Here is a 17,657-nt window from a genome sequence, read left to right as displayed (position 1 = left end):
ATCTATCAAATTGAGATCTATCTATACACAGTACATACACATACTGTATATGCATTTTAATAGAAATAGAGCAACATTTATAGCAAACATGTATACATTTTAATATTAAAACTCCATAGATATACCTAATTTAGTTTTTTTTATAAAATGAAGACCAAGAGATAGATAAATATTAGATGGATAGATAGCTAAATAATAGATAGCCAATGTAAATGAATATTTATAGTATTAAATACCGTATCCTCTCTAAGAGCCTAGTATATGTGTTGTACCTCTGCCATTGGCTTCTCATAGACATCTTCTCCTATGGACTTTTCCTTGGCAAGTATCGCATCTCTGTGCAGCACCCTCAGCACATCCTCGGGAGCTGAAAACCCATAATGTGCTTCCAAAACTTCGGGCTTAGTTCTCTCTGTCTTTAGCATATGGATAACATCCTCCCTAGCCTGTGGGAATGAAACATGATATGATTAGAGGAGCTGCAGTTTATATAACACACGCTTACATCATACCTGATCTATTGACATTTGGTGCGAGAGCTAAAGCCATCGGTTAGTTCAACGAGAACGTCCTCACTAATACACTGCACTTTGCCAAAAACAGACCACGGCGGTCATATTGCATGACATGTTGCTAGGAAGCTTCACTGTGTACTGTCCACACACAGCGTCTTCCCCCAGTGAAAAAACAGTCACTTATTCAATGTGCTTACAATCAGTTATTTATTCTTCAATATTACATTAATTTAGGGCCTTAATAGTATGTGACCTATACCCTCCAGTGATGGCCTTGGGCACCTGCAGCTTGTACCCCAAATCTCTCAAACTTTCTCGAACATATGGAAGACAGGTGCCCAGGATGCAGTTTCATCCCCAGTCTACTAATCAGCGCTAATTGTACACTGTATGCCTGTGCTATTCGGGAAAGTATTGATGGAAAGTATCACGTATCCCAAAGCCAGTCTAAGCAAAATAAGCAGGGTTGGATGGGTGGCCATGGAGGCTATGTCTGTGTGCCACGGAAATTGGTAATGTTTTTAAATGTAAGTGGTATGATATGCGACATTTTTCATATATAGTGTAAAGCAACCAATCTACATCCCACCTTATATGCGTTTTCCATTTTAGTAAAAATGTAAAAAAATATAATTTTTTTTCTGTTACCCAGATTGCTTGGTGCCTACATACCGTAAAGTGTGATTTCCATTTGTTTCCATGTAGTCCCTTTCAGCATGAAACTTTGGTTGCTTACGTTCTAATTCAGAAGGGACCGGGTGTGTCACTAGTTTAGGAGGCTGCACTAACTTTTCAACCAACTCTCTGCCCCCAACTTAATTCCCTTCTTACTTCCTGGTTTCTCATCTTTCTGCAGGCTCTACCTTTCTCTTGCCTGTGTTGCTTCATCTGCAAAATGGCAAAAATAAAGTTTACTATGCCCTTTTCAATCTACACTTTCATCCAAGTTGAACTCTTAATTCTGTGTGTAGGTGATTGTCACTTCTCACAGCTCAATTTTCTACTCTGCCTATGATTGCTGTGCTCTGACAGATCTGCATACACACACAGCTCTGCTACATATACAGTTTAGCTGCAACAGATGCACACACGCAGCTCAGCTACATCAGACACACAATCTCAGCTCAGACACACATGCACAGCTCAGCTACAACAGACACACATACACTCAGCTACAACAGACACGCACACATTTAGCTCAGCTACAACTGATACACACATTCAGCTCAGCTGCAATAGATGCACACACACTCAGCACAGCAACAATAGATATACACACTCAGCTCAGCTAAAAATGAAACAATACACACAGCTCAGCTTGGATTGGAGAACACATATTCTGTTGATGGGGCAGAGCTGTAAGCTTGAGAAAGCCAGAAACCCATGTAACTGGTTGGCATGATATAATCCTAGCCAGATTACAACATGGGAGTACTGGTCACATGAGAGCACTCTAGTGGATCGAGAAGGAGACAATAACACAAGTGTATTGCAAAGTTCAATAGGGAGATAGAAGCTGAATAATGAAGAGAACTCTAAAAATTGACAACCCTTTAAGTACATTCCAACATATTATACAAACTGTAACTTGTTTTTTGTTGATTTGTTATTATTATTACTATTATACAATATATCTGTGAATGTATGGAAATACCACTAATAATAATAATAATGTACATCCACAGCTTCTGTGGGGTCAAGAAGGTTTTTCCACTTCAAACAGAAATAAGTTTTGTGTTTTCAACCTCTGAACGTAAAATATATTATTTTCTCATTATTCTTCTTTTCCCTATTTTGTGCATCATTGCTTGCCTCTGTCCTTTTTTTTTTTTTTTTGGGGGGGGGGGGTAAGAAAACGATTGTGGGCAGAATAATAATATTTCTTGGAGCTTCTAACTAAAGTTGTGCCGTACAGCACTTACTTTGCAATTCTTTGCAATACAAAGCAGATGTATAGGAATGGCTATTTCTGTATATATTTTCCATCTAGGATGCTTGTCACATGCACACTTTTCAGCAAGTGATGTGGGAGCAACTGCAAGGGGTTAATCTGTCTCCACTCCACTTTCACCTTCACCCTAAGGTTGCAAACTAAACATAAACACACCCCAAATACACAACAAGCTTCCACCACTCACCAAGCAAACGGGGTGATGAGTCCCCAAAATTCATACTGATGGCTAAGTCAAAAAGCCAAACACTCTCAGAGAGCCTATGGATTCTAGGCTTAGAGCATAAAGGCTCTAACATTATTAAAGATTCAGTGTCAGATGTCAGACTTATGCTAATATCACATATTCCCTGTTGTGAATTCTGCTCTTGGGCTCCCTCTGGTGGTTATGAGTGGTAGTGCTGCTGTCTTTGGATCGCAGCATTTATCAGGTGTGTCCACTTATCGCAATTTGGACTGGGCTTGATTCTTTAGTCAGTGCCAGTTGTCCATTGTTTTTGGAGGATTCACATCCCTACCTGGTCTCTCCTGTTTTGCTGTTCATTTCAACAAAGATAAGTTCTGGCTTTGTTTTTGCAGTCCACATGCTGTGGGCCTTATGGTTCAGTGTACTTCCATGTTTTGTCTTTTCCAGCTTTGTCTGTGTAAGGATTTTTTAAGCCAAGCAGGATCTCTGGAGATGCAGATATACCCTCCATGTCTTTAGTCAGATGTGGAGATTTTGTATTTTCTGTGGTGGATATTTTCTAGTGTTTTAACACTCTGTCCTATTCTTTCTTTTTAGCTAGAATGGCCTCCTTTGCTAAATCCTGATTTCAGTCTGCGTATGTCATTTCCCTCTCCTCTCACAGTCAATATTTGTGGGGGGCTGTCTATCCTTTGGGGATTTTCTCTGAGGCAAGATAGTTTTCCCGTTTCTATCTTTAGGGGAAGTTAGTCCTTAGGCTGTGTCAAGGTGTCTAGGGAGTGTTAGGTACATCCCACGGCTACTTCTAGTTGCGGTGCTAAGTTCAGGGTCTGCGGTCAGTACAGGTACCACCTTCTCCAGAGTACATCTCATGCTGCTCCTAGGCCACCAGATCATAACAGTACAACTGGCCAACAATGAGTTAAACGCATCTCAGAAGAAGGGAAGGAAAGTGCTGAGCCATTTTTTTTTCTGTAGTCTGTTTTGTGTTTCCTTCCCTCTTTTCCTCTGGGTGGCTCAGGAGTTCTGCACTGGCATGGAGGTTCAGGGATTGGTTTCTCGTGTGGACCAACTTGCTGCTAGAGTACAGGGTATTTCCGATTATATCGTTCAGACTCCGGTTTTAGAGCCTAGAATTCCAACTTCTGATTTGTTTTTTGGGGACAGGTCCAAATTTTTGAGCTTTAAAAATAACTGTAAACTGTTTTTTGCTCTTAAACCCCGTTCTTCTGGTGATCCCATTCAGCAGGTTAAAATTGTTATTTCCCTGCTGCGTGGTGATCCTCAGGATTGGGCATTTTCCCTGGAATCTGGGAATCCTGCTTTGCTTAATGTAGACACCTTTTTTCAGGCGCTAGGGTTATTGTACGATGAACCTAATTCAGTGGATCACGCAGAGAAGACCTTGTTGGCCCTGTGTCAGGGTCAAGAAGCGGCAGAATCGTATTGCCAGAAATTTAGAAAATGGTCTGTGTTGACTAAATGGAATGAGGATGCCTTGGCGGCAATTTTCAGAAAGGGTCTTTCTGAGTCCGTTAAAGAGGTTATGGTGGGGTTCCCCACGCCTGCTGGTCTGAGTGATTCTATGTCTCTGGCCATTCAGATCGATCGGCGCTTGCGCGAGCGCAGAGTTGTGCACACTGTGGCGTTGTCCTCCGAGCGGAGCTCTGAGCCTATGCAGTGTGATAGGATTTTGTCTAGAGCTGAACGACAAAGATTCAGGCGTCAGAATAGGTTGTGTTTTTACTGCGGCGATTCTGCTCATGTTATTTCTGATTGCCCTAAGCGTACAAAGAGAATCGCTAGTTCTGTTACCATCAGTACTGTACAACCTAAATTTTTGTTATCTGTGACCTTGATCTGCTCATTATCGTAATTTTCTGTCATGGCATTTGTGGATTCAGGCGCCGCTCTGAACTTAATGGACTTAGAATTTGCCAGACGTTGTGGTTTCCCCTTGCAGCCTTTGAAGAACCCTATTCCTTTAAGGGGCATTGATGCCACACCGTTGGCTATAAATAAACCTCAGTTTTGGACACAGCTGACCATGTGCATGGCGCCAGCCATTCAGGAAGATTGTCGTTTTCTGGTGTTGCATAATTTGCATGATGATATTGTGTTTTCCATGGTTACAGCTACATAATCCGGTGTTAGATTGGAAATCTATGTCTGTGACTAGTTGGGGTTGTCAGGGGGTTCATGGTCACGTTCCATTGATGTCAATTTCCTCTTCCCCCTCTTCTGAAATTCCTGAGTTTTTGTCAGATTTCCAGGATGTATTCGATGTGCCCAAATCCAGTTCCCTTCCACCGCATAGGGACTGTGATTGTGCTATTGACTTGATTCCAGGTTGTAAGTTCCCTAAGGGCTGACTTTTCAACCTGTCTGTGCCAGAACATGCCGCCATGCGGAGCTATATTAAGGAGTCTTTGGAGAAGGGGCATATTCGGCCATCTTCTTCACCATTGGGAGCAGGTTTTTTTTTGTTGCCAAGAAGGATGGCTCCTTGAAACCCTGTATTGATTATCGCCTCTTGAAAAAGATCACAGTCAAATTTCAATACCCTTTGCCTTTGCTTTCTGATTTGCTTGCTAGGATAAAGGGGGCTAGTTGGTTTACTAAGATTGACCTTCGAGGGGCATATAATCTTGTTCGTATTAAGCAGGGTGACGAATCGAAGACTGCATTTAATACGCCCGAAGGCCATTTTGAATACCTTGTGATGCCATTCGGACTCTCTAATGCCCCATCTGTGTTCCAGTCATTCATGCATGATATCTTTCGGTGTTATCTTTTTTGATTTAAATAGATTTTTATTGAGAATAAACATGAACATTACATTTTATGCATTTTCCAATATATTACAAAGTTTCTTCATTTTCCAAACCCCAACAATCCCAACTAACCCCAAACCTCCCCCTCCCATGACAGCTCCTTCCCAATTATACTTTTATTACCAGTATTGATGGCTCTTTGAGCCGCTTGACTCACTTATGGTCGCTTATTCCTCTAGCAATCTCCTCCCTTCAAAGGCCCTCATCCTCCCATTTCCCATACCTACTCATCCCAGCTCGAGCCATGGAGACCACATTTTATCAAACATTTCTGTTTTCCCACGTCTTTTGTAGACCCCCTTTTCCAGATTGAGACCATGTTTAACATATTTCAGGAATTCACCCCTTGTAGGCGGCTCCTCCTTAATCCAATTCCTTGCTATCACCTTCCTAGCCATATATAATAGCCTAGCTATTGCTATCTTCCAGGTGTTATCCACTCTAATTTCCTCCACATATCCCAGTAGGCACACCATCGGATCTCTCGGCACTCTGCATTTATACGCCCCTTCCACACGGCTCAGTACCACCAGCCAAAAAGCAACCAGTCTTGGACATGTCCAAATCATGTGGTATATTCCTGCATTCTCAGTCCTACATCTCGGGCATTCAGAGTCAGCACGCAACCCCGCTCTGTGTAACACTTCCGGTGATTTATAGACTCTGTGCAAGATGCACAGCTGCGATAGTCTATACGGCTCACTTAGTGACACTCGTGGAACCCACTCCAACACCGACTCCCAGGTTTCATTCTCCATTGGGCCTAAATCTCTTTCCCACTTAGCTCTCGCTTTTAGAGGGAAATCCAGCAAATATGCGTGCAGTAGGTCCTTATAGAGGGAAACTCCCAAACTCCCCCTGCAGCTGCGAAAAGGACTTTAACACTCGTTGTTGAATTATCTGAGCAACAAAATGGATTCCTTTAGCCTGCCACTCTGTCAGCACTCCCAGAGCCGCAAACTCTACCAAATTATTACTAAGCCGTATCGGTGTAAATTTAGTCAGTCCTGTAACCCCCCGAATCTGTCGCAGTCTGGTCCATAGTTTACGTATCAAAAACATAGTTGGATACATTTTCCCCAATACGCCCAAGGAGCCATCCTCCAGACACTGCACCACCGGTCGTCGGTTTGTCACCCCCTCCATCAAGTGTTGTACCGCACTGGAGGACGCCTCCCGCGCCCAGCCCTTCAAATGCTGACTTTGGGCTGCAAGAAAATATAACTCAGGGTTGGGCAAAGCCAAACCCCCATCTTCCTTGGGTCGCTGAAGCGTCTCCAGGCTAATACGTGGGTATTGCCTCCCCCATATCAGGCTTCTAAAAAGAGCATTAATCTGCCGGAATTTCCCACATGGAATCCAAACTGGCGCGTTATGGAGGACATAGAGTATTTTGGGCATCAGAACCATTTTAATAAGATTAACCCTACCCACCACTGATAGGTGTAATTTGTTCCACGCATCTACTTTTGCCTTAAAGGGACACTGTCACCTGAATTTGGAGGGAACAATCTTCAGCCATGGAGGCGGGGTTTTGGGGTTTTTGATTCACCCTTTCCTTACCCGCTGGCTGCATGCTGGCTGCAATATTGGATTGAAGTTCATTCTCTGTCCTCCATAGTACACGCCTGTGCAAGGCAAGATTGCTACGAGGCAATATGTACTACGGAGGACAGAGAATGAACTTCAATCCAATATTGCAGCCAGCATGCAGCCAGTGGGTAAGGAAAGGGTGAATCAAACACCCAAAAACCCCGCCTCCATGGCTGAAGATTGTTCCCTCCAAATTCAGGTGACAGTGTCCCTTTAAGCACGCCCATGAGAGGAGTCAAATTCCTACACAAAAACTCCGTAACTGGCATCGAGATCCATATTCCCAGGTATTTAAAGAGGGATGCCACCTTAAGCCGCCCCTCTCCCAATGGCTCACTCCCACTCTCCTCCACCCCATCCACATCAAAGAGGACCGATTTATCCCAGTTTATCCTCAGTCCCGACAAGGCTCCAAATTTTTCAATGATCTCGATGGCCCCTTTCAAGACGTCATCCGGGTCCGCCAGAAACAATAAAATGTCGTCCGCATACAGCGCAATCTTCTCCTCAACACTCCCATATCTGAACCCAGGGACCCCATCCGACTGTCGGATCTTGGCGGCCAGTGGCTCCACAGCTAGGGCAAACAGAAGGGGCGACAGTGGGCATCCCTGCCTCGTACCTCTGGCCAACTTTATAGGCTGAGAAAGTTCCCCATTCACTCTGATTCTAGCTGTCGGTAATGAATATAGCAATTGAATCCACGACACAAATTGCGGTCCAATACCCATACACTTCAGCACCCGCCAGAGATATCCCCACTCCACACTATCAAACGCCTTATGGGCATCCAAGGACGCAACAACCCTCCGGCCACAATTGTCAGACTTCAGCTGCAGATTCATATACAGCCTCTGCAGATTAACCGCTGTAGACCTGTCAGGCATAAAGCCGGACTGATCCGAATGTACAAGGTTAGTAATAACACTGGACAAACGGGAAGCTAACACCCTGGCCAGGAGCTTGACATCGATGGTTAACAGAGAGATTGGGCGATATGACTCAGGTTTCCCCAGATCCTTATCCTCCTTCGGAATAACCACTATAATGGCTTCCCTCATAGATGCTGGGAGATACCCCTGGCATCCAGCCTCCTCTAGTACAAGCTTTAATCTGGGAATCAACACCTCCCCCAAGCTTTTATAGATTTCGGCTGGTAACCCATCGACTCCAGGTGCCTTCCCATTGGCCATAGACTTCAGCGCCCGACTCAGTTCCTCCTCAGTGATAGGGGCATCGAGGCTCACCCTATCCTCCTCACTCAATTTCAGGAGGCCCAGACTCTCCAGGAAAGTCTCCGTATCTCCGACTGACTCATTGACCTTGGAGGAATATAAGTCCGCGTAAAAGTCCGCAAAGACCTTTATAATTTCAGGTGTTTCAGATATCCTGCTCCCCCCATCCGAAACCAACGAATGTACATATGAGGTACTACGCTGAGCAGAAGCTACCACCGATAGCATGTGGCCCACTGTTTCTCCCTCCTGAAAATAAGTCACCTTTTGAAACTCCCGCTTCCTTTCAGCTTTTCCCAGCAGAATCTTCTCCATATGAGTTTGCGCTGTTCTCAACCTTTTCCCTGCCTCGGGAGTCCCCAACACTACCATCTCATCCTCTGCAGCCTTCAACTCCTCCACCGCCGTTCTCTCTGCCTCCCTCATCTTCCGCTTACACCTACTAATGTCTCTAAATAGTAGCCCTCTCAGGTACGCCTTCATTGCATCCCAAACAGTTAGAGCATCTGTACTCCCATCGTTTAAAGCAAAGAATTCCGTCACCTCCTTCCCTATACCCTCCAAGTCAATACTCTGTAACCAGTTAGGGTGGATCTTCCATTCTCTCCCGCTTGCGGTCCGTGTCCCGAGCAACCTAACCTCCACCTCAATTGGACTGTGATCCGAAAGGGCCCTCGGCAGATAACGCACCTCCCCCACCATTGTGTCCAACAGGCGGTTACCCAGCGCCATATCAATTCTGGATAGCGTAGCATGAGCCGGCGAGTAGCACGAGTACCCTCTCTCCCCAACATGTCTAACTCTCCATAGATCAATCATGCCTATTTCACGCACATAGGTACCAAATGTTGTAATGTGCCCCTCCTACCTGTTCTGGGTGTTCTTATTTTTATCCCAAAAGTCGTCACAGATATTATTCAAATCCCCAATAATTAAAAGTGGTAGCGGTCCCCATCGTTCCACCTTCTCCAACACCTCCCTAATCTTCTTACTTGAATATGGAGGTGGAATATACATTGCCGCAACACACACTCTCACTCCATATAATATACACTGTATCACCACATACTGACCCTCAGCATCCACGCATACCTTCACCTCTTCATACTGCACTCCCACCGGCACCAACACTGACACACCCCTTGAGTACGTCGAAAAGGTAGAGTGATACACTTTCTGAATCCATCGTCTATTCAGTATGTCCACCTTCTCCCGTATCAAGTGCGTCTCTAGCAAACATATCATAGAGGCCCGTTGATCCTTCGCATACTGCAAACTCGCAGCTCGCCTAGACTTGTCCGCCAGACCTCTCACATTCCAACTCAGTATCTTAAAGCGGTCCCCTATTATGTGACTCATCATCTTTAGTTATGTCGTTACTCCCAGTTCTGAGCTGTCTAACTTCCCTCCCATCCCTTACCCCTACCCCCCTTCCCCACACCCCCCCCCCCAATACTATACATTCTGCCTCTTATCAAGAGTGGGGCACCATCACCCATTGCGAACACTCTTGTTAATGTAACCTTCTCCTTCCGCCTCCCGCTACCGTTTATAACAGAATTCGGCGCAATTCTTAGAAGAACAAAATAATTCAACCTGTATTAAATTACAACTGCAAGAAACTAAATAAACTTTTAGTACGCTGCACACCCTTCCTCCCTCGTACTTCTCCGCCGTATCAGCACTCCCAGGGTGTTCCCTGCGTAATGCCCAGCTCCACCTTCAAACCTTCACATCTCAATTACCAATGTACTGTCAGTCAATCTCTTTTTCCTTTTTAAAGAAAGTAAAATACCTCCCGACCAACCCACCCCGTATTTTCAATCTCCTTTCCCTTTAAGCTTTTTAGCATTGAGATCTATCCACTGGGTAGCGTCCTCCGGCGTCTGGAAAAAATGAATCTTATCCAACGCCACCACTCTCAGTCGTGCCGGAAACATCATGGAGTATTGCACTCCCAGTTCCCTCAGTCGTCTCTTGATACCCGTGAACATCATCCGTTGTTTCTGTACCAGGGCGGAAAAGTCAGGGTAGATAGCAATTCTTTGACCTCCAATTGCCAAATCTGTCATGTCTCTAGCCTTCCTCAGGATAATGTCTCTGTCTCTATAGTTTAGGATTTTGGCAAGCATGGTACGGGGACTTGCTCCAGGGACAGGTGGTTTCGGTGGGACCCTGTGGGCTCTTTCTACCGCAAATACTTTTGTCAGTGCTGCATCACCAAAAGTCTCAAGGAGCCAGCTTTCAACATACTCCGTGGGATTCCTCCCCTCAGTTTTTTCAGGGATACCCACTATACGAATGTTATTTCTTCTGGACCTATTCTCCAGATCCTCATTTTTTGCAGCTAGCTCCGATATTGCTTGAGTAAACTTCTCCGCTTTCTGCAGCTGCACTATATGATCTTCTGCAGTACTCACTCTTTCCTCCACAGCGCCCACACCTTTGTCAATCTTCTGCAGGGCTGCATTTATCTGGGCTGTATCCCCCTTGACCTCCTGTAGCTGCTGGGTCAGGGATTGTTTGCATGATGACACCAGTGCAAAAACGTCTCTAAGGGTGGGCTCTGCTCCTGGCTCCTTATCTTCAGATCCCCCTACTACCACCGCCATGCCATTATCCCTGCTCCCCTGCTGTACCTCTTGCTCCTCTGCTGGGCTTTCCTCCTCTCCTTCTGTGTCCGTGTCTGCTCCGGCTTCCTCCTCTTCTTTTTCTCCGTTCCCTGTGGCCTCCACTCTAGCAAACTGCTGGAACTTTGCCGCCGCCGCCATTCGCTTCTGGCATGCAGTGTTGTCCTTTTCCGCCTTCTCCCTGGTGTCGGCGCCATCTTGGCCAGTCCCAGCCTCGCCGGCTCCGGCGTCTCTTTGCCTCCTCCTGGTCATATTTGCTGACCTCGGGGGCACCGCTATTCACCGCCGCACTCCCGGGACTCTCCTGCAGCCGGTAAGCGCCGTGAATCGCCGCTCAGCTGCAGCTTATGAGGATAATTACAATGTTAGCAGCGGGAGCGCTCTGCCGCACGTCCGCTCACATGGACATTCAGGCCACGCCCCCGAGTTATCTTGATAAATTCATGATTGTATATTTGGATGATATTTTGATTTTTTCCGAGGATTGGGAGTCTCATGTGAAACAGGTCAGGATGGTATTTCAGATCCTCCGTGATAATGCTTTATTTGTGAAGGGGTTTAAGTGCCTCTTTGGAGTGCAGAAGGTTTCTTTTTTGGGCTTCATTTTTTCCCCCTCATCTATAGAAATGGATCCGGTTAAGGTTCAGGCCATTCATGATTGGATTCAGCCCACATCTGTGAAGAGCCTTCAGAAATTCTTGGGCTTTGCTAATTTTTATCGTCGTTTCATTGCCAACTTCTCCAGTGTGGTTAAACCCCTGACCGATTTGACGAAGAAAGGCGCTGATGTGACGAATTGGTCCTCCGCGGCTGTTTCTGCCTTTCTGAAGCTTAAACGCCGATTTACTTCTGCCCCTGTGTTGCATCAGCCGGATGTTTCTCTTCCATTTCAGGTTGAGATTGACGCGTCTGAGATTGGGGCAGGGGCCGTTTTGTCTCAGAGGAATTCTGATGGTTCCTTGATGAAACCGTGTGCCTTCTTTTCTTGGAAGTTTTCGCCTGCGGAACGCAATTATGATGTCGGCAATCGGGAGTAGTTGGCTATGAAGTGGGCATTTGAGGAGTGGCGACATTGGCTTGAGGGGGCCAAGCACCGTATTGTGGTCCTGACCGATCATAAGAATCTGATTTACCTCGAGTCTGCCAAACGGCTGAATCCTAGACAGGCTCGATGGTCCCTGTTTTTCTCCCGTTTTGATTTTGTGGTCTCGTATCTTCCGGGTTCTAAGAATGTTAAGGCTGATGCCCTCTCTAGGAGTTTTTTGCCTGATTCTCCTGGGGTCCTTGAGCCGGTCGGCATTCTGAAGGAAGGGGTGATTCTTTCTGCCATCTCCCCTGATTTACGACGGGTTCTTCAGGAATTTCAGGCTAATAAACCTGACCGCTGTCCAGTGGGGAAACTGTTTGTTCCTGATAGATGGACTAGTAAAGTGATTACTGAGGTTCATTGTTCTGTGTTGGCTGGCCATCCTGGGATTTTTGGTACCAGAGATTTGGTTGGTAGGTCCTTTTGGTGGCCTTCTTTGTCGCGGGATGTGCGTTCTTTTGTGCAGTCCTGTGGGACTTGTGCGCGGGCCAAGCCTTGCTGTTCCCGCGCTAGTGGGTTGCTTCTGCCTTTGCCGGTCCCTGAGAGACCTTGGACGCATATTTCTATGGATTTTATTTCAGATCTTCCGGTTTCCCAGAGGATGTCTGTTATCTGGGTGGTTTGTGACCGGTTTTCTAAGATGGTTCATTTGGTACATTTGCCTAAATTGCCTTCCTCTTCTGATTTGGTTCCGTTGTTTTTTCAGCATGTGGTTCGTTTGCATGGCATTCCGGAGAATATTGTGTCCGATAGAGGTTCCCAGTTTGTTTCTAGGTTTTGGCGGGCCTTTTGTGCTAGGCTGGGCATTGATTTGTCTTTTTCTTCCGCATTTCATCCTCAGACAAATGGCCAAACCGAGCGAACTAATCAGACTTTGGAAACTTATTTGAGATGCTTTGTGTCTGCTGATCAGTATGATTGGGTGGCTTTCTTGCCATTGGCCGAGTTTGCCCTTAATAATCGGGCTAGTTCTGCTACCTTGGTTTCGCCTTTTTTTTGTAATTTTGGTTTTCATCCTCGTTTTTCTTCAGGGCAGGTTGAGCCTTCTGATTGTCCTGGTGTGGATTCTGTGGTTGACAGGCTGCAGCAAATTTGGGCTCATGTGGTGGACAATTTGGTGTTGTCTCAGGAGGAGGCTCAGCGTTTTGCTAACCATCGTCGGTGTGTTGGTTCCCGGCTTCGGGTTGGGGATTTGGTCTGGTTGTCTTCCTGTCATGTTCCTATGAAGGTTTCTTCCCCTAAGTTCAAGCCTCGGTTTATTGGTCCTTATAGGATTTCTGAGATTATCAATCCTGTGTCGTTTCGTTTGGCCCTTCCAGCCTCTTTTTCCATCCATAATATTTTCCATAGATCTTTGTTGCGGAAGTATGTGGTGCCCGTTGTTCCCTCTGTTAATCCTCCGGCTCCGGTGTTGATTGATGGGGAGTTGGAGTATGTGGTTGAGAAGATTTTGGATTCTCGTTTTTCGAGGCGGAAGCTTCAGTATCTTGTCAAATGGAAGGGTTATGGCCAGGAGGATAATTCTTGGGTTGTTGCCTCCGATGTTCATGCTGACGATTTGGTTCGTGCCTTTCATTTGGCTCATCCTGATCGGCCTGGGGGCTCTGGTGAGGGTTCGGTGACCCCTCCTCAAGGGGGGGTACTGTTGTGAATTCTGCTCTTGGGCTCCCTCCGGTGGTTTTGAGTGGTAGTGCTGCTGTCTTTGGATCGCAGCATTTATCAGGTGTGTCCACTTATTGCAATTTGGACTGGGCTATATAGTCTTGCTTGATTCTTTAGTCAGTGCCAATTGTCCATTGTTTTTGGAGGATTCACATCCCTACCTGGTCTCTCCTGTTTTGCTGTTCATTTCAACAAAGATAAGTTCTGGCTTTGTTTTTGCAGTCCACATGCTGTGGGCCTTATGGTTCAGTGTATTTCCATGTTTTGTCTTTTCCAGCTTTGTCTGTGTAAGGATTTTTTCAGCCAAGCAGGATCTCTGGAGATGCAGATATACCCTCCATGTCTTTAGTCAGATGTGGAGATTTTGTATTTTCTGTGGTGGATATTTTCTAGTGTTTTAATACTGACCGCATAGTACTCTGTCCTATTCTTTCTTTTTAGCTAGAATGGCCTCCTTTGCTAAATCCTGATTTCAGTCTGCGTATGTCATTTCCCTCTCCTCTCACAGTCAATATTTGTGGGGGGCTGTCTATCCTTTGGGGATTTTCTCTGAAGCAAGATAGTTTTCCCGTTTCTATCTTTAGGGGAAGTTAGTCCTTAGGCTGTGTCGAGGTGTCTAGGGAGTGTTAGGTACATCCCACGGCTACTTCTAGTTGCGGTGCTAAGTTCAGGGTCTGCGGTCAGTACAGGTACCACCTTCTGCAGAGTACATCTCATGCTGCTCCTAGGCCACCAGATCATAACAATTCCCCTACAGAGCTTGGCTACTAATATACTGCAGTCAGATTATTGTTACAATTTTGATAGAAAAAAAATTATTGTGTAATATGTGTTTTTGGAAATTATAATTTGAGAGTTAAGGTAATAGTTTCCTTCTCTGTATGTTTACATGTAGGCTCTGATTCATTAACCCCTTAACGACCGCCGATACGCCTTTTAACGGCGGCAGTTAAGGGTATTTAAACCACATCGCCGTTAATTAACGGCGCTGTGGAAAAAGTGAATAGTGCCCCCCAGAGTCGGATTTTCTCTGGGGTCTCGGTTGCCGGGGGCAGCTGAGACCCCAGAGAACATGATTCGGGGTTTTTTTACTTACCCCGGGATGCGGTTGCCGGTAATTAACCGTTTACCGGCAGTCGCAAAAAAAACCCGCGATTTCCCATTTAATTTCTCTGTCCTCCGATGTGATCGCACATCAGAGGACAAAAAAATGGGGTCCTCGATAGCCCCCCGATACTCACCTGTCTCCTCCGGTGCTCATCGTGGCTCCCGATGGGCGCCGCCATCTTGTTCCGGCCAAAAAATGGCGGGCGCAGGTGTAGTGCGCCCGCCGACCGGCACCCGGTGGATCTTTGGGGTCTCGGCTGCCAGGGGTAGCCGAGACCCGAAAGAACATGATCGGGGTCGGTTTTTACCGACCCCTGTTTTGCAATCGCCGGTAATTACCTGTTTACCGGCGGCTGCAAAAGAAAAAGCGATCTGTCATTCTCTGTCCTCTGATGTGGTTGCACATCAGAGGACAGACAAATAGGGGGATTTGGGGACCCTGTTATACTTACCGGTGTCCCTGGGTCCTCCTGCGTCTCCTCCTGCCCGCCGGCTTCTTCATGTGGTAAGAAAGTGACTTCTAGCCGGCAGCTAGAAGAGTTGGGGCTTAATTTAGGGTTAGGGTTAGGGTTGGGGCTAAATTTAGGGTTAGGGTTGTGGCTAAATTTAGGGTTAGGGCTAGGGTTAGGCTTCTTTTACACTTGCGTCGGTATGGGGCCGTCGCAATGCGTCGGCCTGACGTACCGACGCAAGTTGTGAAAAATTTTTGTGGAAAAAATATGATTTTTTTATTTTCATGGCTCTACATTATAAACTTCTGTGAAGCAGTTGGGGGTTCAAACTGCTCACCACACATCTAGATAAGCTCTTTTGGGGGTCTAGTTTCCAAAATGGCGTCACTTGTGGGGGGTTTCTACTGTTTAGGTACATCAGGAGCTCTGCAAATGCATCATGACGCCCGCAGACCATCCCATCAAAGTCTGCATTCCAAGCGGCGCTATTTCCCTTACGAGCCCCGATGGGTGCCCAAACAGTGCCCCCCACATATGGGGTATCAGCATACTCAGGACAATCTGGTCAACAGATTTTGGGGTCCAATGTCTCCTGTTACCCTTGAGAAAAAAAAATTGCAGGCTAAAAAATCATTTTTGAGAGAAAAAAAAGGATTTTTTATTTTCACGGCTCTACTTTATAAATTTCTGTGAAGCACTTGGGGGTTTAAAGTGCTCACCACACATCTAGATAAGTTCCTTAAGGGGTCTAGTTTCCAAAATGGGGTTACTTGTGGGGGGTTTCCACTGATTAGGCACATCAGGGGCTCTCCAAACATGACATGGCAACCAATCTCAATTCCAGCCAATTCTACATTGAAAAAGTAAAACGGCACTCCTCTTCCAAGCTCTGCGGTGTGCCCAAACAGTGGTTTACCCCCATATATGGGGTATCGACGTACTCAGGAGAAATTGCACAACAACTTTTGAGGTCTAATTTATCCTGTTACCCTTGTGAAAATAAGAATTTGTGGGCGAAAAGATCATTTTTGTGTAAACAAATGCGATTTTATATTTTCACGGCTCTACGTTATAAACTTCTGTGAAGTACTTGGGGGTTCAAAGTGCTCACCACACATCTAGATAAGTTCCTTAAGGGGTCTAGTTTCCAAAATGGTGTCACTTGTGGGGGGTTTCCACTGTTTAGGCACATCAGGGGCTCTCTAAACGTCACATGGCGTCCGTTCCCAATTCCAGCCAATTCTACATTGAAAAAGTCAAATGGCGCTCCTTCTCTTCCAAGCTGTGCGGTGCGCCCAAACAGTGGTTTACCCCCACATATGGGGTATCGACGTATTCAGGAGAAATTGCACAACAACATTTATGGTTACATTTCTGTTTTTACACTTGTGAAAATAAAAAAAAATGGTTCTGAAGTAAAATGTTTGCAAAAATAAGTTAAATGTTCATTTTTTCCTTCCACATTGTTTCAGTTCCTGTGAAGCACGTAAATGGTTAATAAACTTCTTGAATGTGGTTTTGAGCACCTTGAGGGGAGCAGTTTTTAGAATGGTGTCACACTTAGTTATTTTCTATCATATAGACCCCTCAAAATGACTTCAAATGTGATGTGGTCCCTAAAAAAAATGGTGTTGTAAAAATGAGAAATTGCTGGTCAACTTTTAACCCTTATAACTCCCTAACAAAAAAAAACTTGCTTCCAAAATTGTGCTGATGTAAAGTAGACATGTGGGAAATGTTATTTATTAACTTTTTTATGTGACATATCTCTCTGATGTAAGGGCATAAAAATACAAATTTTGAAAATTGCTAAATTTTAAAAATTTTCGCCATATTTCCGCTTTTTTTTCATAAATAATCGCAAGTAATATCAAAGAAATGTTACCACTAACATGAAGTACCATATGTCACGAAAAAACAATCTCTGAGTCAGCGGGATCTGTTAAAGCGTTCCAGAGTTATGACCTCATAAAGTGACAGTGGTCAGAATTGTAAAAATTGGCTCGGTCATTAAGTACCAAATTGGCTCTGTCACTAAGGGGTTAAAGATCCCCATACACTTTAGACTAAGGCTGGTTGAACTCACCGACAACGACGGGTTTGACCGACAATCTAATATGTATGACTGGTACACAGTGTCTCAAGGTATGTGCATTATTTAGTGTTTGTAATTTCACATGCAGTCTGTGTCCTGCGCTTAAGTTCGATCTTGGGAACTACTAATTAAACTTATTCTTATGTTAAGCTGTTATCCATGACCATTGAGCATATTACTATCCATCTAGCTTGAAAATCTTATATCATTTTTACTGTGTTTTTTACATCAGGTCCATTTATGTGTTCTTTATATGAGTCATATATTTGGTTATCACAAAAGGGGAAGGGAGAGGAGGGTTTCTTGCCT

At 45.2% G+C, this 17,657-nt stretch overlaps 1 protein-coding gene across 5 annotated transcripts in view; it reads right to left on the bottom strand.

Moving 5' to 3' along the window:
- The window catches only part of FILIP1 (filamin A interacting protein 1), a 214,813-nt gene that overhangs the window by 55,009 nt on the left and 142,147 nt on the right, over nucleotides 1–17,657 (bottom strand). For all 5 annotated transcript variants that reach the window (XM_069726536.1, XM_069726538.1, XM_069726534.1 and 2 more), the window contains one exon: nucleotides 273–446. In XM_069726536.1, coding sequence (XP_069582637.1) covers nucleotides 273–446 — 174 coding nt within the window. The remainder of the gene's footprint in view (nucleotides 1–272; nucleotides 447–17,657) is intronic.

This window comes from Ranitomeya imitator, chromosome 5 (assembly GCF_032444005.1).
Source record: "Ranitomeya imitator isolate aRanImi1 chromosome 5, aRanImi1.pri, whole genome shotgun sequence".
In the NCBI taxonomy this organism is placed as follows: domain Eukaryota; kingdom Metazoa; phylum Chordata; class Amphibia; order Anura; family Dendrobatidae; genus Ranitomeya; species Ranitomeya imitator.
The sequence above is the reverse complement of the archived record's forward strand: the minus strand, read 5'-3'. Positions and strand labels throughout refer to the sequence as shown.